At 33.1% G+C, this 21,536-nt stretch overlaps 2 protein-coding genes across 2 annotated transcripts; one reads left to right on the top strand and one right to left on the bottom strand.

The window, feature by feature from the left end:
- Window positions 1–4,999: 4,999 nt before the first annotated feature.
- LOC108339495 (uncharacterized) lies at window positions 5,000–6,658 on the bottom strand. The gene is made up of 2 exons (XM_017576625.2): window positions 6,379–6,658; window positions 5,000–5,741 (listed from the first exon to the last, which is right to left on the bottom strand). The coding sequence occupies exons 1-2, from the start codon at window positions 6,517–6,519 to the stop codon at window positions 5,340–5,342; spliced, it is 543 nt and encodes a 180-aa protein (XP_017432114.1). The 5' UTR covers window positions 6,520–6,658; the 3' UTR covers window positions 5,000–5,339.
- Window positions 6,659–7,131: 473 nt separating this feature from the next.
- LOC108338897 (uncharacterized) lies at window positions 7,132–21,248 on the top strand. Its single transcript, XM_017575999.2, has 9 exons — window positions 7,132–7,402; window positions 14,196–14,346; window positions 14,424–14,552; window positions 14,650–14,765; window positions 15,287–15,368; window positions 16,228–16,287; window positions 16,371–16,478; window positions 18,452–18,497; window positions 20,667–21,248. The coding sequence occupies exons 2-9, from the start codon at window positions 14,272–14,274 to the stop codon at window positions 20,879–20,881; spliced, it is 831 nt and encodes a 276-aa protein (XP_017431488.1). The 5' UTR covers window positions 7,132–7,402; window positions 14,196–14,271; the 3' UTR covers window positions 20,882–21,248.
- Window positions 21,249–21,536: the final 288 nt, after the last annotated feature.

Genomic DNA, 21,536 nt, shown 5'->3' with positions numbered 1-21,536 from the left:
TGCTTGAAGTAATGCTAGATATTTTTTATCTCTCAAATTTTAAAAAATCTCAAGATATTAAAGTGTATACATAATTTAAAATTTGTCCGAAAATATTTATAAAAAAATATTTTAAAAATCTTATTCCTCGTACAATAATAATATCGTTTTTAAAAAAAAGAAAGAAAACACATGTTATTATCTTAATTCCTTAGTTTATTAGGAAGATTTTTTCACGTATGAACCTTTTTCTTTTAATTGTTTTCAATATGAGTCTTTAGAGAGAATTTATAAGATACATTAACAATCAAACATATTTTAATGTACATTAAAGATTGATATTATATCTAATTTAACATTTTAATACAATAAATTTATGAATCTTTATTTATTTATATAATTTTGAACTTTCTTATATATTTAAACTTAAATTGGCATTTGAATTTCCTAACACAAATAAAAGTAAAGATGACTACCATGAATTTGCATGGGTTTAGCCATTTTGACAAAGCATAGATATTGTCACTCCTTGACTAACGTCAGAGCAATATAAAGTCCAAGCTCAATTGCTATTTCTACCAAAACTTAATGAGTACAATATTGCACTGTAAAGAGAAGAGAGAAATACTGAGAATGTTTTTTAAGATAACAAGATTGAAGAAAGGAATATGGATAAATTAGAGGAAACATGCGTTAGAATTGTTGGCTGAAGCATGTCTTTTAGGTTGTAGACCAACGTCCACTCCTATCGATAATGCCAAGAAAATTTCATCTACTACAGGAAATTTTTCCATGATGTTCTAGCTTATAGACATCTCATTGGATGCCTGTATCTAACCTTTACTCATTATTATGCAACCTTGAGAATTCTACGAAGTGTGAAGAATGTCTCGGTTTGTATTTTCCTTCAAATTGTTCTCTTCAGTTAAAGTAATGATTAGGCTTCATGTCTATATCTATCTATATATATATATATATATATATATATATATATATATATATATATATATATATATATATATATATATTAGAATATCAATCACATGTTATGGTGTATATCTTGACTCTTTCTTACTATTTTAGAAGTCTAAGAAACAAAACATCGTATCAAGAAGTTTTTGTGAAGCTAAATATAGATCAATGACATGTGAAATTCAATGGTTAACTTTTCTTTTACAAGATCTCGAAATCTCTTTCAAGACACTTGCATTCCTATATTGTGACAACCAACATATATTACATACATATTGTGACAACCAACATATATTACATACATATTGTAACAATCAACATATATTACATACATATTGTAACAAATCTTATTTTCCATGAATGAACAAAATATATCAAATTAAATTGTTATTTTGTGAGAAAAAATAATCAACACGGTCTATTAAATCTATTAAGACTTTTTCCTACTACATTTTGTCGATTATCAGACATTTATACATGTATTATATGAAATATACCGATCGGAGTTAATGGACATTCATGGGCAATTATCAGGTATTAATAGGTCAGATTACCTTACACTTTACAAATATACGATATTAATTATTGATTATTGGGTTTGATTCCCTAAAAATATACTGATAACTAATCAATGGACTTGACTGCCACAAACTTTATAAATACTACAACTGATGTCAGGTACAATCATCTTTTACGATCCCAATAAAATATAGACTTCTTTATGAAACATATCTGACTTGAGCAAAAGAGAGCAGAGCAAGGAAGGACGACCCACTCTCGGACCAATTCAACCGAAACATTTTGGCGCCCACCGTGGGGTCAAACGACATCCCCATGAAACCACGAGGAACCAGACGTGTAGACGTGCGCTCGGCCTCGACATTGCTACTTCGGATCAATACCAGGTTTTGCAACAAGAGTACAAAATTCCATAATAATTTCTAAAGGCATGTCTTTTGTTTTGAGAACTTTCAGGAACGTTCAGCCCTACATCCAACCTTGTGAGGTTACAATACTTTTTATTATAATTTATAATTTTTATTTTGTTTAACTCATATTTTTGTGAGTAAAAATATTCTCCACAAGAAGGTTCAGTCTTCCGTTCAAGCTTGTCAGGTTTCATTTTTTATTATAATTTATAAATTATAATATATTAAAGCATTTATTTTATTTAACTCATATTTTTGAGTAAAAATATCCTTTACAGAAAGGTTCAGTCTTATGTTCAACCTTGTTAGGTTCCACTATTTTGTTTAACTCATATTTTTGTAAGTAAAAATATCCTTTCCAAAAAGGTTCAGAGCTGCGTTCAACCTTGACAGGTTCTACCAACTCTTAATTTTAAATTATAAATTATAAAATATTATGCACAGGATAGTTCAGAAATGCGTTCAACCTTGACTCTTAATTTTAAATTATAAATTATAAAATATTATCCACAGAATGGTTCAAAAATGCTTTCAACTTGGTCAGGTTCTACCCACTCTTAATTTTAAATTATAAAATATGATGCACAGCACGATTCAGAGATGCGTTAAACCTTGTCCCAACTCTTAGTTTTAAATTATAAAATATTATGCATAGGATGGTTCAGAAATGCGTTCAATCTTGTCAGGTTCTACCGACTCTTACTTTTAAATTATAAATTATAAAATATTATGCACAGGATGGTTCATAAATGTGTTCAACACCCACTCTTAATTTTAAAATATAAAATATTATGCACAGGATGGTTGAGAGCTGCGTTCAACCTTGTCAGGTTCTACCAACTCTTAATTTTAAATTATAAAATATTATGCACAGGATAGTTAATAGATGCGTTCAACCTGGTCAGGTTCTACCAACTCTTAATTTTAAATTATAAATTATAAAATATTATACATAGGATGGTTCAGAAATGCATTCAACCTTGTCAGGTTCTACCAACTCTTAATTTTAAATTATAAATTATAAAATATTATGCACATGATGGTTCAGAAATGTGTTCAACTTTGTCAGGTTCTACCCACTCTTAGTTTTAAATTATAAAATATAAAATATTATGTGCAAGAAGGTTCAGACCTCAACTTGGTCAAGTTCTACCAACTCTTAATTTTAAATTATAAGATATCATGTGCAGAAAGATTCAGACCTACCTTCAACTGTGTCAGGTTATAATGGCCGCTCGGGGGAAATCAAAAAAATGACTTCAGAAATCCCCGCTCAATGCAGGAAGTCAGAAAAATGACTCCTACCTCAAGCCGCTTGGGGGGAAGTCAGAAAAATGACCTCAGAAATTCCCGCTCAACGCAGGAAGTCAGAAAATTGACTCCTGCCTCAAGACCGCTCGGGGAGAAGTCAGAAAAAATGACCTCAGAAATCCCCACTCAACGCAGGAAGTCAGAAAAATGACTCCTGCCTCAAGACCGCTCGGGGGGAAGTCAGAAAAAATGACTTCAGAAATCCCCGCTCAACGCAAGAAGTCAGAAAAATGACCTCAGAAAGCTCGGGGAGAAGTCAGAAAAAATGACCTCAGAAATCCCCACTCAACGCAGGAAGTCAGAAAAATGACTCCTGCCTCAAGATCGCTCGGGGGAAGTCAGAAAAATGACTTCAGAAATCCCCGCTCAACGCAGGAAGTTAGAAAAATAACTCCTGCCGCAAGCTGCTCGAGGGAAGTCCGAAAAAGGGCTTCAGAAATCCTCGCTCAACGCAGGAAGTTCGAAAAAGAACTCTTATCAGTCAACTACTCAACAAGTTTAGCTTTGTCAGGTTCCAATGCCTTTTCATTATAAAAATAAATTATAAAATATTGAAGCGTTTACTTTATTTTATTTAAAAGCATATTTTTTGGAGTGAAAATCTCTTAGGAAAAAGTGTCAAAGAGAACTCTTAGCATTTTCTGTTCAGTCTAGGGAACAGATCCAAAGAGAACTCCTAGAGTTCGCCGCTCGGTACAGAGAGTTATGAAGACTTAAAGCATCGAAGATAGACTCCCTAAATACAACGTGAGCGACCTCTTTTAAAACTCATAATAATCCCTACGCACCTCTTTCGAATAAAAGAGCTTGCTTGGGCTTGGGGGCTTATGTATATGAAATATACCGATCGGAGTTAATGATCATTCATGGGAAATTATCAGGTATTAATAGGTTAGATTACCTTACGCTTTACAAATATACGGTATTAATTATTACAAATATACAATATTAATTATTGATCATTGAGTTTGATTCCCTAAAAATATACTGATAACTTATCAATGGACTTGACTGCCACAAACTCTATAAATAATACAACTGATGTTAGGTACAATCATCTTTTACGATCCCAATAAAATATAGACCTCTTTATGAAACATATTTGACTTGAGCGTCAGAGTGTCTTTTGTAGGTCAACAATTCATTGGAGTGGATCGCGTTTTCGAAGAGGATTGAAGATCAAAAGAGAGTAGAGTAAGGAAGGACGACCGACTCTCGGACCAATTCAACTGAAACAATACTAAAATCGATAATGGTAAAAGAAAAAAACACTTATCATCTAGAGACTAAATAAAAATCTTTTGTAATTATGAAAATTGTCAAGATTTTCTTTCTTTACACTTGTCATTTTTTTTATTGATTATGATGTAAGAAATTTGTTGTTGGATGTGTTCCTCGTAAATACTAGGGATACAATTCGAGAAATACCAAAAATGTACACATTACTTTTTCCTTTTCTATGTTATGTTTTTCGAGTTATTTTTTTTTATATTTAAGAAAACTCATCTTAAATAATCGATCTAGTTGTCATTATAGGTGGCACATCTGAAATGATAGAATGTGTAATCCACTATACATGACACCACAATAAATAGGAAATAAACCCAATACAAAAGCATGTTCAACATAGCACAACCAATTCTTTATTTCTTTTAATCACTCTTTTAATTTACTTTTTAAAATATAAAAATGTCAAATATGTCTTTTTTCACACACACATATGTATATAAAATCAAAATGTTGAAATATAATCACTGTACTCTAGGAGAGAAATTTAATACAGAATGGATAGTTTATATTAGGCCTAATACCTCTTTTGGTCCCTAGAAAGAGGGGGATTGTTCAAAGTGGTCCTACCTTTTTAGAAAAGTTCAAAGTGGTCCCAACTTGTGAAAAATCGAGTCAAGTTAATCCTTTTCAGTTACGGTGTCAAAATTTTAACGGTAGAGCTGCCTCGTTGGCCAAAACTTAATGAGTTGTCCTATTTTTCTCATACGTGGAATAATACGTGTCAATTTTGAATTTTAAAAATACAAATTGTTTGTCACATCAGCTTCATCTCTAGAAACGTTGAGCCACAAATCGCCATCGTCAACACCTCAGACCACCACTAAGGGTTGGCCAAATCGAGCCTCATCCACCGAGAACCTACAAAAACCAAATCGGCTGAATGTGGGCGTAGTGCTTGACGAAGAGTTGGCTTCCCCCGACGCCCATTACAAGGCCTTCTATGCTGAGAGAAGCCCCAGGTGGTTGGTCATCAAGGTCGTTGGGGTTTCCGACCATGGATCCAAGCTTTATGATAACTCTGCCATGAAGAATCTCCTTAAGAGCATTACAGGTGTAATCAGGAAACCCAACCTCCATCTTCAATCTCGCACAGCCATGGCGGTCATTGATGCCACCGCCGTCGAAATCAAATGCCAGTTCAAGAACCTCAGCAGTCAGATACTCAAGAATTGAGGCCAAGTATACTGCAGCAGTGGCCCCAACACGTCCATTGGCCTGGACCCTTTGTTTCAGCTGTCTATGGATATGACCCACAGGAAACTATATTTCCAAACACATAAAAGAGTTACAAAAATATATAAAAACACATATGGGTACCCACTTAGTATGAAAAAATTACATTTTCAATTAATCAAATGTCATAATAAGTATGACTTTCAGATCTGTTACAGTAAAAGGTAACAAACTTTACATAACTTAATGTACAAAAAATTAAACTTTAAGAACACTTCAAATAAATCTAACCCAGAAACTTAAAAATCAAAAATAAGTTGCAGATTATGTATGTGTATGTATGAGTGAACAAGAATGGATAGATTATTCACTCAAAAATGAAACCATATACACTCATACAAAGGACAAATACCTAGCATCTAAAGCAACAAATCCATGGTCTGACAAACACAAAAGTATATATATTTTAAATGTATATACATATATGGTGCTTAAACCTTTTGTATAAAATGTTCCATAAGCATGTTCATACTTAATAATAGTTAAACTGCATGTGGGTGAATCAGAAAATTTCACATCTATCAACCCTAACCTTAGTGCTTTAAGGCAAAACAAAAGCAAACAAAGAGGGAAGAAATAGAGTGACGAAGGTTTCAAAATTGAAAATAGAGAAAGTAGAAGACTTTAAATAACATAGAGAAAAAGGAAAAGGGGAAAAAAAAACCTGGATTCCTGCACGAGATGAGCGAGAAATAGGTCGTTTCTTGTCTTTGTCTTGTCCTTGTTGGCTGCCGTGGTTTTCGCTGCAAGAAGCCCCTTCCCTCCCAAATTGCAAGATTTGGGTTGCTATCCATTCCACTGCCATCGTTGGAGGTTACACACAACGTATCACCACTCAGGACGAGCTCCATCATCTTTCCGCAACAGTTGCCGAATGGGTTCTTCACTTCGCCGAAGAGCTCGTTAGCCTCCCAGTCCCCGTCCTCTCGCACGCTCCCTCTTCCTCTCCCTCTCGCTGAACACGTCATTTAACTTCAGTGCCACGCAATCACAAAAAATGGACAACTCATTAAGTTTTGGCCAACGAGGCAGTTCTACCGTTAAAATTTTGACGCCGTAACTAAAAAGGATTAACTTGACCCAATTTTTCACAAGTTAGGACTACTTTGAACTTTTTAAAAAAGGTAGGATCACTTTAAACAATCCCCCTCTTTCTAGGGACCAAAAGAGGTATTAAGCCTTTATATTATACACATATATTTTCTATAGGTAAGTTTTATAGTAATGGAATAAAATGTTTTTTTGAAAACTTGCCTGCTCCTGAAGGAACACATTCATAAGATAATTAGTAAATTTTGGGGAACAATAATATAACATTAGTAAATTCTGGGGAATAATAATATAACATTTTTCATCAATATACAGTCAGTGAAAAATATAAAACGCGGAGCATAAATACGATTGGGGAAAAGTAAATATTGATGATGATAGTGGAGGTGTAGTTAGAAAGTTTTTTAGTGTAATTTTCATTTCCAAACTAAATGCCCTTTGTTCCCGTACTCTGGTGGTGCTTATCGCGCCAAACGGTCTCATCAGTTCCATAGCCAATTGATGCTTGTCTTGCATTCAAGCTCGCCACCTCTAAGCTCGCAGTGATCAGCAAGGTCGTCGTGACTGTCAAGTTCATCGCCCACCCGTGCGTTCTGCCTCCCCATGGCCACAACCTAACTCTTTGTCAAATTGCCAAGGTAACACTTCTGTCATTCGATTAAAGTAGTTCATACACCCATTAGGGTTTACTGTTTAAATACCTATTATTTCTGATGTTGGTGGCGCCACATCAGTCAATTGGTTGGCATTGGTGCTTCTTGTGATCCGGAGTCACTTGCATCTTGTTGTCTAATTTCTGTGTCACTGTGCCGTCATTGTCATTGGTTTCTGGATTTTTTAAGTTTCTAGGTTTAATATATACAATGTAGGTGTAAATTTGTATAACAGGTTAGGAATAAAAGTTTTTTGTTTTTTTATATTTTGAAAACTGATTTGAAAGAAGTTTAGGATCGTGAAGGGCTTTCTTGGATTGGTTTATGAATGCAATTGGTTCTATTTCAGTAGTCAATGGGTTTTGTTTTAAGTTGATATATGAGTGAGTTTATTGGAATTGTTTACGTAATGAGTAAGTCTTGATGTGGAGTTGTGACCTGTAAAACTAGTGTTGTGGGGGCTGTTTTGGCTATTTAAAATTTAAGTGCACATTGGTTTCGTTGTAGATTGTTAGATAGGTATAGAAAAATAAAAAGGAGAGAAGTAGGACCGTGGGACACATATGGACCAGATCTTTTAATTGCTACGTAGAAGCAATACATTAATTAAATGAAAGAATGAAGGCATGTCATGTTATACATTTTATGATGCAGAATCTTGGTTATTTAAGTGGTCTAAGTCTTGAAATATTTTCTTAGAGAACTCACATAAATATGAGATCATGGTGCAGGGTTTTATGTGTTGTTTTATGTTTGTAGTTGGTTGTTCCAACAGTAAAAAGTTTGGGTGTTACAACCATTAAAACAATGAGTAAATTCTTGGAAGTGGATGCATGGTAAGAGGTTGGGTTAGTGATGTTTCTAGATAGGAAAAAAGAATTTATATGCAGTAGCTGAATGAAATTAGATTAAGTGCATGAGAAGAAAGACTTCTCTGGAACGTGCAACACTTGTTGCCTTGAGTATGGTTAGTGGTTGGTTCAAAGGTTGCTATCAACATGAGATCCTAAAGTTTTCTTTTTTATAGACAAACATAAAAAGTGAAGAAGACCATGGTGTAAACGTAAATTATGATTGTAGGATGAATTAATGTTGTGCAGATTTTGTCTTAGGTGTTAAATGGCTTAACTATGCTACTGTCCAGCTGCTAGGAATTGATTTTGAGGATTGTATGGTGGTGGAAAAACTAACGTATTGCATCTCTCTTGGCTGTTTTCATGGTTTGTTGGTTCCTCAACACCTTAGAAGTTGATGCAAAGGAAAAGTAAAGTCTTAGAATTTTTATGTTTTAAGATATAATGTTGGAGAAAGATGTAGGACCATGAGGATTATTTTTATGATTGGATTATGGAGGTGACTGGTCTGTTCAGTGCATTCACGTTAGCCATAATTCTTCCTTTTGAAATGCATGATATAACGAACCTTGGTGATGTGGAGTTGTTGTTCATTAAAAGGAAATTTTGTTACATGTGAAAGCTATAGATGTGGGGACAATTTTTTTTTAGCATATAGAGGAAGAAAACCTGGTGTTGTTGTATGGTTACATTTTAGGCTTGAATTTGGTGTAGGTAGAGAATTAAATGGTGTTCCTAGTTAGTTATTAAGGTGCTGGATTTTATATGGTAAAGATTAGTAAATTTTACAATGTGTTTTGAGTGAAATAAGTGGTAAATTAAAGCAGGTACTTATTTGGTTATAAATAGTTGGGATGCTTGATGTGGTTAGATTGATTCATAATTCATGGTTTGGTTATGATGATTTCTGCCAGATTTTTGTTTTAGAACTTGAATCCGCAAGTATGTTGTGTTATTTGAGTGAATAAAAGTTGATAGACATAAGGGAGGTCATATCCAATGTGAATCACTTGTCTTGCATAAAAGAGTCCTGTTGGCCAATTTTAATTATTAAGCTGTAATGGGTATTATAAAAGAGATGTGTATCTGTTATGTTGTGTTTGTGACATGATTGTCATTTAATTTGGTATAGTTTAGGCATGATGGTTGGGAAAACTGTTTGAATGATTTAAAAGTTGTTACTATGAGCATTTCGTATCTACAAACTGGCTGTTTGGAATCCTGAAATTGTTATGAACTCACTTGCTGATGTGTAGTAATGTTCTGGTCCCAGTTAAGAAAATTCAGACTTCTCTGGACTTTGGGTTGTTGTTAAGTAAGTTTAATTGACTGAGAAATATATTTGGAATGGATTAAACTTTGTTTGAATGATGAAAGTAGGTTAGAACTGTGAGTTGCTACTGTCCACATTGATTGACGTTGTTGTATTGATGCCTGCCGTTGAAAAATAAATATTAAGTTTGTTTGAACTGTGAAGTAATGAGTTAATATGATTAGTAATGCTTATGAGTACGGGTTTAATAGTATAGATAACTTGATGATGTGTTGGATTCATTTGTATTGTATGGCTAGTATTGTTTACACCTGTTAGAGTGGATTATTGTCATTTGTAAACCTTGGTTGTTGATGCAAGATTGTATATGACAGAGAAATGTGTATAACCTTGAATTAAAAACCAGTTTGGACTAAAACGGAGTTAATGGTTTTTTCTTTTTGTGGCTGTTTATAATGTTAGGTGTGTTGGGTTATGTTCTGAGTTATTTTGTTGCTTTCGGCTAGCCAAATATTGATTCTTGGATGACTATAATGTAGCTATTGTTGTGGTATGTGATGGTTGAACATGGAGAAGTTTTGATGGGAAATGTTTCTAATTGAGAGATAAGAGAATTTAGGATATTGGAATGCTTATGTAGGTAACTCAATTTTCGAGGGTGAAAATTTTTGAAGTTGGGGAATGTAAGACCTTGTTGATTGTTAAATAGATATTAAATGAGTATAATATCAGCAAAGTGAGCTTAGCTTAGTGGCAATGTGCTATGTTGTTGGTGTGCTTGTGTTCGGAACTAGTTAGAAGCAAAACTGTTATTTTCTTTATTTTTTTGTTTTGCTGCATTTTTATTTTTTTGCATCAGACTTTTGTTTTGGGCCAAAATTACGAACCCCATAAGCAAAGAAAGGTAGACAGGGTCAGATTTGGGAGTTTCATTTCCTCTCTTTTGGTTATCTCGTTTTCCCTCTTCTCCCTTCTCTTTTCTTCTTTGTTTTTTGAAACCCTAGAGGAAGGGAATCCTATGCCTTGAAGAATAACGGACAAGGAGAATTAAAAGAGGGAAAAGCACGGTTTCAAGGTGAGTAATGGAGAAGAAGAATCCGAGGTTCATGGAGTTAATTTTAGGGTTAGAGTCTTTCTTTTGGGGTTGTGCGAAGAACCTATAAATAGGGGCGAATGGGAGAATGGTAGAGACACCAAAAACAAACGATTCTATGAAGTTTGAGAGTGAGGGTTTGAGAGAGAGCTGAGAAGTGTGGAGTTTGGAGTTCGTAGGAGTGTAGCATTTCAGGTTGTTGAGTGAAAGGAACAATTGGCCAGGTATGGGGAGCTATTCTCTTCTTGTTGAGTCAGTTGTATTGGTTGTGAAATTGGTATTCTTGATTTGGGGTTTTTATTTCGTCAAATTGGGTTTTTTTTTTCTGGAAACTTAATGACGTGAATTACATGGGATGAGGGTTGTAGGAATTTCTGTTTGGAGGCATTTGATGTTAACTTTGAGTTATTCTATCATAATCTGGAAAATTGTGTACAGAGTTATGGTAAAATAGGAATTCACATATATTCTAGTATGAATTAGAAATAGTGAATACCCTGTTATGACTGTAAGAATGAATACTATATTTGAATTAGTATTATCTTGTGGGATTGGGAATGTTGCATAGGTTGTGATTAAAATGGTAATGTATGTTGGTAACTCATGGAATCTTCTCAATGTTATAAACCACTAAACAATTGGGTGCGGTAGTATATTAAATGATATGGCTGGTTTCAATGAAGAAGGATGAAAGGTGGTTGGGTTGAATTGGGAATTGGGTATTGCTTGAAATTAATGATGAATTCTGAAATTGGAATAAGGGTGGAAAGAATGATGATATAAGTGTTAAATTAAGGATATTATTCGGTCTGGAGCGTGAAATGAATTAAAGATAGTAATCTATGCACCTATAATTGTGTGGCAGAATCCAAGTCTTAAAGAGTTATTGAAAGCTTGTCTATATTTTGCAATATCTATGTTTGTTAAGTAAAACTAGGTTGGGATAGTTTATAATGGTTTGGCATTTGGAATTTGTCTGGATGTAGTATTTGAACTAATTGAGAGCTAGGCGCTATTAATTGATGAAGGGAATCTAGTTTGAGTTTGTTGAAATAAAGTTAAAATTTATATCTTTTGAGTTTAGAATATTGTATGATGGCTAGTGATTATTGAATTTGGTTTTACTCTTAGCTGCTGTGATGAAAAGTTTGAATGTAACTAAGTAGTGCAAATGGTGTAGTTGCAAGGCTTATTTAGGAAATAAAGATGCAGAGATGTTTCTGTAATATGGTCATAAGCATGTGGTTTTAGGGACTAAGTTAATGTGTAGGAATGTTAAATACTGATGCATGAATGTATCATATTGGGGTAATGAGATTAAACCTATTTGTTAATTTGTTTGAACTATTTAATAAGAGAATGAAAGTTTATGGTGAGATAGTTAACTGCTGTTAAGATCAATTCTAAATTTGTTCGGTCACGTGGGTTTGATTTGAGGTGTTTAAGGCTTTTAATCTGATATTAGGGTGAATTGGTTCATGGTAGTTGAGTATGTTGCTTGTATCTAGGTTACTTTCAAGGTGTGCAGATGTTAAAACAATGAACGGTAATAATAAAATTATGGAAATGGTTGTTTATTTTGAGTGGTGTATATTACCAAGTGAAATTCCCTGTTATTACATGTAGGATGCTAATTTTATGGATTAGAATTATAATGGTATAATATGTTAAAGATTAGTTTATATGCTAGATAAAGTTAGTTAACGTTAGTTAATGTTTAGGCATAATTAATGCATGAATATATAATTTTAAGTAATGATATGGGCCTGTGAGCGTAAGGAGAAAGTTGTAAGAATTGGAGTAAGAAAAGAAATCTAATTTGAAACAAAATTAGTCATATAGGCTTGTTTTTTTTAAGTGCGTGAATGATTTGGGTACTGTAATGAATTATTTTATTAGTTAATTATGTGTGGTGTAGAATGGTTTCAATTAGGAGAGTATAGTTTTTTTTTTCTCTGGATGTTGGAATCATAAAGAATGGTTTCGGGATTCTATAGATGAAGTTTGTTTAGGGTGGTTTATGGTATTAAAAGTGGGGTCCTTCGAGTTATAATGTTGAAATCATAAATGATGGTGTCAGGTTTTTATAAACATAATTGGTTATGGCAGCTTATGATATTATAAGTGGCGGCCTGTGTATTATAATGGAATAATTGTAATATAAATTGAACCTGGGGCTTGTGGAAAAATGGTTTAAAATTGGGAAACACTCGGATGATGGAAATTGGAGGTTTATTATACACTGTGAAAGGCTGTGACTGTGTGGTTGTGTTTATGTTGTAGCTTTGACGGTAAAGGTGTGTTGAGAATGTTATATTATTATTATTGATGTAGTTACACGGTTATATGAATGTTTGGTTGATGTGATACTAAACCTTATAGTTTAGTCAATAAAAGTGATTTGGCTATGTTAAATTGTAGATAGTGAGAGATGAAATAAATTGAGAGCTATTCTTGATGTATTCAAGAATAGGAAGTGGTATAGGATGAGTTTCCCTTAATATCAGGGTCTCTATTTTTCCTGTGTGTTGGGAAGGAGCACTCTTCAGACTGTGTGAGACAATAAGAGTAGGTTTGAGTACCGTACTCTCTAGTCTGTGTGACCGTTAACGAGAGGAAAGTTGTTGGCTCTTTAAGAGGAACAAGTCCTTAACTATGTGTGTCGGACTACTCAACCACCTTGTAGGGATGTTGGTCTATGTGATCTTAGTCTGTGTGACAATAGACCTCTGACATTAGTCTTTGTGATTGTAGTCTGTGTGACTTTATACATTGAGTGACGTCTGTGTGATCTGATGATGGATGATATGCGATCATTGAGATGAAAGTAAAGTGAATGGGTTATTGTTATATTTGATGATGTTATTACCATTATTATTGCAATTGATTCATTAGCTCGCCCATGTTTTCTGTGTGTTTGATGCGATGATCGTATGATGTGTGTGTGTTGTACGGGAGCATATAGGAATGTTGAAGCCGATGGATTGGAATATATGATGCGAGAGGGGATGTGCTTTGAGGAGATTAAAGATTCCTTTGAGTTGTATGAAAGGAATTTCTTTATAAGTTTAATTTGACGTTTTAATCTATTTTGGTGTATGAATATTGGAGTTTTAAAGTTGTAATAAATTAAATTCTTTCGAAATTTTCAACTTTGTCTTAGAAAAAATTTTAGATTTTGATGCTTTTGAGTGACTCCTGGAATTGGGATGTTACACAACCCATGAAAAGGATATATATTGTTGTGTAATGTTCTTTTCTTTGTAAAAATGGTGGCTGCTATTATGACGTGATTTAGATTTGAGCATGGGCAGTGTTGATACTTTGATCAAACAAAACCAAAGAAGGGTATTAATTATCAAAGGTGTGAACTTTGCACCTTGTGTTAGACCTAGTAATGCATATAAAGTAAAATGCTACTTGTGTTGTCAATAGGGTGTAAAATGTAATTTGACTAATGAATGTGTTTTATAATTTCAATGTAAGGCCCTTTATTTCTATTTGTTTAACCTATTTATGGAAAACATGACTCATGTGAACATGTTTATGTCTATGCAGTTTGTAAGTTGTGGGACAGAAGGAGCCTGTTCCATTCAAAGCCCAGTTGACAGTTTCATTGTTTTTGAGAGAGAAGATGCTGCCAAGGGCATTATTGGCTAGATTCATTCAAAAATCATCCACCGTTTCTCCTTTCCAATTCAATCAACAGGCATATTATTGTGTTTTACTGTACTAATGTCCTGTTTCAAAATCTATGCTTATCTCATGGGTTTTGAAATTTTTCAGAGAGCATTGCATAGCAGGAATAAGAAAGCATTGGAATTCATTGCTAAAGGCTGGAATGCTTTGAAGGAGGTTGATAGAGTGATAGATTATTGCGAGCTCAATGATAAGCGCCTCATTCCTCTTCTCAGGGTAATGAGTGCTTTATCAACCTGTAGCTATTTGCTTCTTTATTTGAGATTTCATACAAGAGAAACAAATAAGTTACTTATTTGAGGTACAATGTTAGACAGCTAAGGAGAATTTTGAGCTTGCTTTGGAAGCTGATAACACCAATACCCATGCTAGGTATTGGTTGTCCAGATTGCATATGAAGTACCATGTTCCAGGAGCTAATAAAGCTGTGTATGTGTCTTTTCTCTTCCTGCTCTTGATGTACTCCATTAAGTGCAGAATTCCTATGCCACTATTCTATTTCTACTACTTATTTTAAATTAATAAGCACGGAGCCTATGATTCTCTAGAAAATTGTTCAAGTCAGGCTACTTTCCAATGTGAACCTAGCTGAGTAACTATCCACAAAGGCCAAGTAAACATTAGAGTTGGAAAGGAATGCCTTAATTCATTATAAAGCTCATTTTGCATAGTATAACGAAACAGATTTTAAGAAATTCTCTTTTAATTTTTTCCTTTTTGTCATCAATGCTGAATGTCCTGTGTCACTTTTGAAGTTTTATTATCTAATGTGTTTTTTAATAATTTTTTAAACAGTTTCTGTTGACTGTGTAGTGGACCTATCCACTGATCAGTGATGACTATTTTGAGTTGTTTTGTTTGATTGTTTTATTGAAGTCAAATAAAAATATATTTCCAGTTCTATCTACCATGAATTCATGATCAAATTTTCCCTTTGCCCATGCAAACAGAGGTGCTGCATTGTTGGTAGAAGCAGCAGAAATGGGTGATCCTGATGCACAGTATGCATTGGGTTGTCATTTAAGAGTTGAGGTGAGGGCACTCTTAACCTTTATATTGTGATGAAATTGATAAAGTATATATGTTGCAAGCTTTGCTAACTTTGAGTTTATGATTATAACCATTTGTTGATTCTTTCTTGACTCACTTAACGACTATCAATACTATTTGCAGAGTTCAGATTTGAATTTTGAATTTTGTTTTTTGTGGTTAATAAATGAGATATATTGGCTTGGGGAGAGTGATGATAGGCTAAAGTGCAGAAAAAATGGCCTGACAGCAATATAATGTAATCATAATGGTGAATTACTATTAGTTTCTTGTTTCTTTTCTGCCTGATTATAGAGCACCACTTCTTTAATTTATTGATCTGATCTTGATACATAAGACAAAACCGTGTATAATATGAGATAAAACCCTTAATGAACCAAAAATAGAAATTGTCCTCTTTCTGGATAATTTCTAGAAAGGAATGTGATTTATACTATTCCTGTTTGTTTTCAATAATATTCAAGAAATATTTCTCAATTTGGATATACAGAAGTGAAATTATATATTAATGTTTTATGATTTTTTATACATAACTATATTTTCTCATCTTTTATATATATATATATATATATATATATATATATATATATATATATTATGTGTGTATGTATGTATGTATGTATGTATATACAGAGTATGTATGCATAGTTTGTTTTGCATGATCTATTAGATTTTTACGAAGTATGATTGGAAATTTCTACCATGTAATCTTCTTCAATCCTAAGTTTTTTTTTTCATATTTACATTATTCGATACATTGGAAACATGAAGATCCAGAGAACCCTATTTTTTTTTTTTTTTTTACTAAAATGTTTTCTCAAAAAAATAATTTTGGAGACAGAATGATTATGTCCACTCTGATCAACAAGCATTTAATTATTTGGAGAAAGCTGTGGACCAGGTACGTGACTTTATGGAAGGTGTCTTCTTACCATGATTTAATAATGTTCATCTAAACCTTAGTTGGACTGTGCTATGTTCTAGTTGCATCCAGGTGCTCTATACCTTTTGGGTGCTGTATATTTGACAGGCGACTGTGTCAAGAAAGATATTGCTTCTGCATTGTGGTGTTTCCACAGAGCGTCTGAGAAGGTGATAAGAAGCACTATATACCAATTAATCAAATTTAAGCCACTGGTTTTCGACAAAATGCTTGCAACTGGTTCTATATTTTTATTCACTGTTGATTTGTTTATGCTATTTTCTCATCTGTCTGGTCAATTAGACTTTGAGTTCAACATATATTGGAACTCAGATATCATTTGATCATATATGCTGTTATGGTTAATTTGGTTCACACACTTGAATTTAGAGATGACCAAAAATCAGTGACTTTCATCTCAGCTGAAGTATATGTATATATATAAAGAAAGATCTCAAAGAGGAAGAAGGCTACAACCTATGTTCCTTAGAAACTAAGTACACCCAAAAACACCTTTTATAAAAGCTGTACAACAAAATAATAACACCTATTTCAACATCTTCTCTCGAGCTTGAGCATGTATGTAAATTGTATGTCTTAGGATATAGACTTTAAACCTAATTCAATATCACAAGCTTCTTATTAAATGAGGTTTGCACCCACTTAAATATTATTTAACCATATCTCTAATTTAACACACCCTCTTACACTGAAATGGACATCTCGAGTGTGAAATAGTGGGGGACCCAATAGTGGTTAAAATGATAAATCTAACAAATTTTACTAGGATAAACTTTTATACTATCTTAAAAGATAAAGTCTAACGAAACTTCACAAACTGGTTTTGTAAGGTAAATTTTGCATCTTACATAACATTATTCATTGGTCTAGATTATTTGGTCATATTTCTAGACGGTGTGAGATCTCCACTAGTATGGTTAAGCTTAGAAATATAAACTAAATTCATCGTCGTCTTGAAGACTTAGTTAGAATGTTTTCACATTGGTTATTATTGTTTTGGTGAATCCAATACTAAGTTCCTTGGACAACAACTTCTCACTAACAAAATGACAATTAGTCTGTGTTTGGTTTTGTAAGCATCGGATTGAAGACAATATAAAAGATGATCTGATTACCACGACATAGTTTCATTTGCTCAACTTCACAAAATTTCAACTACAGTAGTAGTTGCTTAATCTACACAAGTTCATAGGTGGCCAAAGCCATAAATTTATATTCAGATTTTGTTGTGGATTGGGTAACAACACTTTCCCTATCCACAACAAAATGATGCCATTGATTAGACCTAAATGAAAAATCTACCCCGATCAACTCAGCAACAGCTATGCCGGTGAAGAGCCAGACACAACCTTCCGCTCTACTCAATGGTCAATGTAGCAAAGATGAGAATGTTGCAGTTGGTAGTTGCTGGACTAAAATGCACTGACGAAACAAGTATCATATATGACACATTTTGACACTATTGATATGTATTTTAAACGTATCTGTGCATCAAGGCGCTGGACATACTAGACATAATACGATTTGGAATGGATGCATTAGGGAAGAAGCTGGCATAGCTCCTGTTATAGAAAAGATGACCAATGTGATTTGGGCACGTGACTACTTATAAAACCCAAATACGGACAGTAGATTAAGAGTAGCCAAATCTTTAGAAGTTGGAGACTGAGAAAAACTATGGTCAAATCAAATTTATAGTCAATAATTTGTCTGTAGACATGACATATGACACCTTTGTGGCATTGTTTAATCCACGTAGCCAACTCCATCTAGTTGGAAATGCTTGGGCGCTGTATGAATGCATAGCTGTACATGTATATATTTCTCATGATCAGGCTTTACCTAGCTAATGACTTTATTTAATTACTTCAGAATGATCTATAATGACAATACATCCTCGTTTAGCCAATTTTAGCACTTAATGTTTCACTTTAAAAGTTTTATTATTGTAAGAGAAAAATTGCACCTGAATATGTGCTTGAAAATTGTTTGGCCCTATTAATCTACAAGAGTTTAACCCAAATAGAGGTTTATTGTCTGTGCTATATGCACGTGTAAACATGATAAATGTTTACTTGCTTGTTTCAAGAGTTTGCTTAGGTTTCTGGTTTTATTCATGTAGGGCCATGCTGGGGCAGCTATAGCATGTGGATCTCTTCTTCTTAAGGGTAAGCTTTGTCATTCTATGTTACTCTCTACTTCCGTTCACCCAATTATGTGGTATATCATCGTTACGGGCGACTTTATGGTCATAGTAAGTACATCATTGGCAATTGTAGGCCCTTTTAGCTCTACTAATGATAATGTCTACCTTAGAGGCTAAATTTCTTTTTGTACATTGAATACTAGTACTGATATGTGAGTGGATACATGTTTAGAAGAACAACATGCCATTGCCAATTGATCTCATACTCAACTACTTGTTTGGTAGAATGAAGGACGAAGAAAGGAAGGTAGAGAATTCATATAGAAAATAATCTTTAAAAAAATGGAATTCATTACGCTATTTCTTATCTACTTTGTTCATTTCTACTTCCCAACATCTAAACATTCAATTTTAGATCTTGGAGGATTCTGGCGTGGACGAGTAAAATAAATATCCCACCATGGCTCAGGGAATTAGTGCTGTTAGATATTTATAGGCTCATTCAATGGTTGAGATTAAAGGTTATTTACTAGATGACATAATATTTAGTTAAAAAATAAATAAAAACTAATTAAGCAAGAATAGAACTCTCTCCCTCCAAAGAATTCTAGAAATGTTCTAAAGATCTCACTTCATTCAATATAGTCAAAGTTTCTCTTACAAAAATAAGAGGTGGCTATTTAAGCTTACAACCATCTCTTAATGACATTTTAATGTGTCTAACATGAAATGTAAATGTAGAATCTAAATACTTTTAAGTATGGACGAAATTTAAACTAGACAAAGGGAAAATTTAAATTTTAAAATTCAAAATTATTCCCATTATTGAGTCGTTATTCATGCTTCATTTACTTGCCTGGCTTCTTCTTGATCTTTCTTTGTCTTTCACTTCCTTGCTTGACAGAAATTTGAGTGGACTGATTTGGGCTAATAATGGTTGCTTCTCTGCCGTTCAATGTTGACACCCTTTACTTTGTTGGAATTAATAGTCCAATTAAGAAATTGTTATTTATACATATTTTAACAAATAAAAAAAGTAAATTTTTAATTTCTAAAATTTACAATCAAAATAGTACTCCACTTTACAAGTATTTTATCTATACCATTAATAAAGGTATTCCTCATTTTAGTGTAAATTTTTTCCAGTTTTATCTTTGTAGTCATTACTTTTTTGAATTTAAGTAATTACTCATAATAAAAAAATCATTTATACAATAAAATAAAATAACCTATAATAAAATTATCTATATACCATTAACAAAGGGGATTCTTTTTTTTGGTGTACACAATTTTTTTTTCAGATTTTCTTTTCTAGTTACTACTTTATTTAATTCAAATAATTATTTATAATAAAACAACCATTTACACAATAAAAGAATTCTCTATAATAAAATTATAAAAATTATTTATTTTTATAGTTATCTTTTTGGGAAATTTACTTTATAATTTATTAATATTCTTTTTATTTCAATAACTAAATTATTTTATAGTTTAATAAAAAAAATTATAAGTAAAAATAAAGTGGATGCGCGCATACATTTCTCATCTAGTGTTTTTAAACTATTTAAAATACTCCCTATCCATGTACTTATGAGTCTCCTAACCTTATCACCTGCTGTGGTTGGAGAACACCAAGCCTAGGGAGGAGAGTATCTATCCAACACTGTGGACGTCTGATTCTGTGGTATGAATGGTTGGGAAAATGGACGTGACGTCTGTTCTGTTGATTGACACTAGAAATAATTGTACGTTTGGATAATATAATTTCCATTATATCCTTTACTTTATACAGCAACACTAATTTTTTACTTGTTTTTTAATCTTTGCCCAACTTCCATTCTGTATCTATCATCTCTTCCAAACTAGATTTAATTCCCATATTATTCATCTTTGTTCATTATCTCCACCAAACATGGAATGAGTGTTGAGTCCATAATATAAGGCACCCGCAGAACATGTAGAATGTCCATATAAATGAATGTAGAGGAAAAGCAGTTTTTATGAGTAAGGAGAAAACATAGGTTGTTGTTATCCAAGCAAGTAATGTCAAATTCCGGGATAAGATTGATGGTGCCTGAAATAATTGACTGATTTCCTTTGAGTATTCCTTGTTCCGTGCAAAGGAAGATACTTCTGGTTGGATGTGGTGGTTATTGCGCACAACTTTTGATTATCCTGTATTGTGCCTCAGGTGTTGAGGTTCCAGAATCGTTAACAAAGTTCAGTAAGAAGAGAGGTGCAGCAGCTCATAGACGAGGGAAGAGTAAGGGAAGTGTTGCAATTGACCCGGTAGAGATGGCAAGAGAAAAGTTTGAAATAGCTGCAAAAGCTGGGTGTGAGCTTGGATTCAAATGGCTGGCAAGGTTGGAGGAGGAAGAGAGACGGGTACTCACAGAAGGACATTGAGATAAGATTGAGAAGTGCGGTGCTTTTTTGTAGCAGAACCTCATATCAATATCATTTAGCTTCTGAGTTATCGATGAAAAGCAATGGATTAGTGATATTTTAGCAAGAGCTAAGCTCAAAAGGTGCCATTTCATTATAAATGTGAAAATTCCAAAATGTGTCATTTCATATTTCAATGTTGGAAAATCGATCCTGAAAATACCAGGTCGAGTCCCTGTATCTTAGGGTACATCTTATAATTACTACAATAGATTTGATTGATGGATGCCTAATGTGAGAATGGTACTCATTTTAAACTATTTAGAAAATAAGTATGGGAATCTGTTACATTTTTATCGGTAAGAATTCAGATATTTTGATGTTCCAATTATTTTATATATCTAGTATATGATTTTTCATATATCTAGTATATAATTGTTCTTAAAAGTTTTATTTTTAATTAAATATTTATCTTTAGTGACTAATCTGAATGTAAATATTTTATTATTAAAAAATAATTATAAACTAATGTTTTGTTTATTTTAACAAGAGTTTAAAAAGGAAAGAAAAATATTATTTTCTTTTTATTAATACTTAGTATTTTATATTTTTTATTCTTTTACCTTAATCTAAACAACAATTTTGAGTATATTTCTCTTCTTTCGTCTCTTTTTCT

This window comes from Vigna angularis, chromosome 1, assembly GCF_016808095.1.
Source record: "Vigna angularis cultivar LongXiaoDou No.4 chromosome 1, ASM1680809v1, whole genome shotgun sequence".
Classification (NCBI taxonomy): Eukaryota; Viridiplantae; Streptophyta; class Magnoliopsida; order Fabales; family Fabaceae; genus Vigna; species Vigna angularis.
This window is presented reverse-complemented; position numbering and strand designations above follow the sequence as displayed.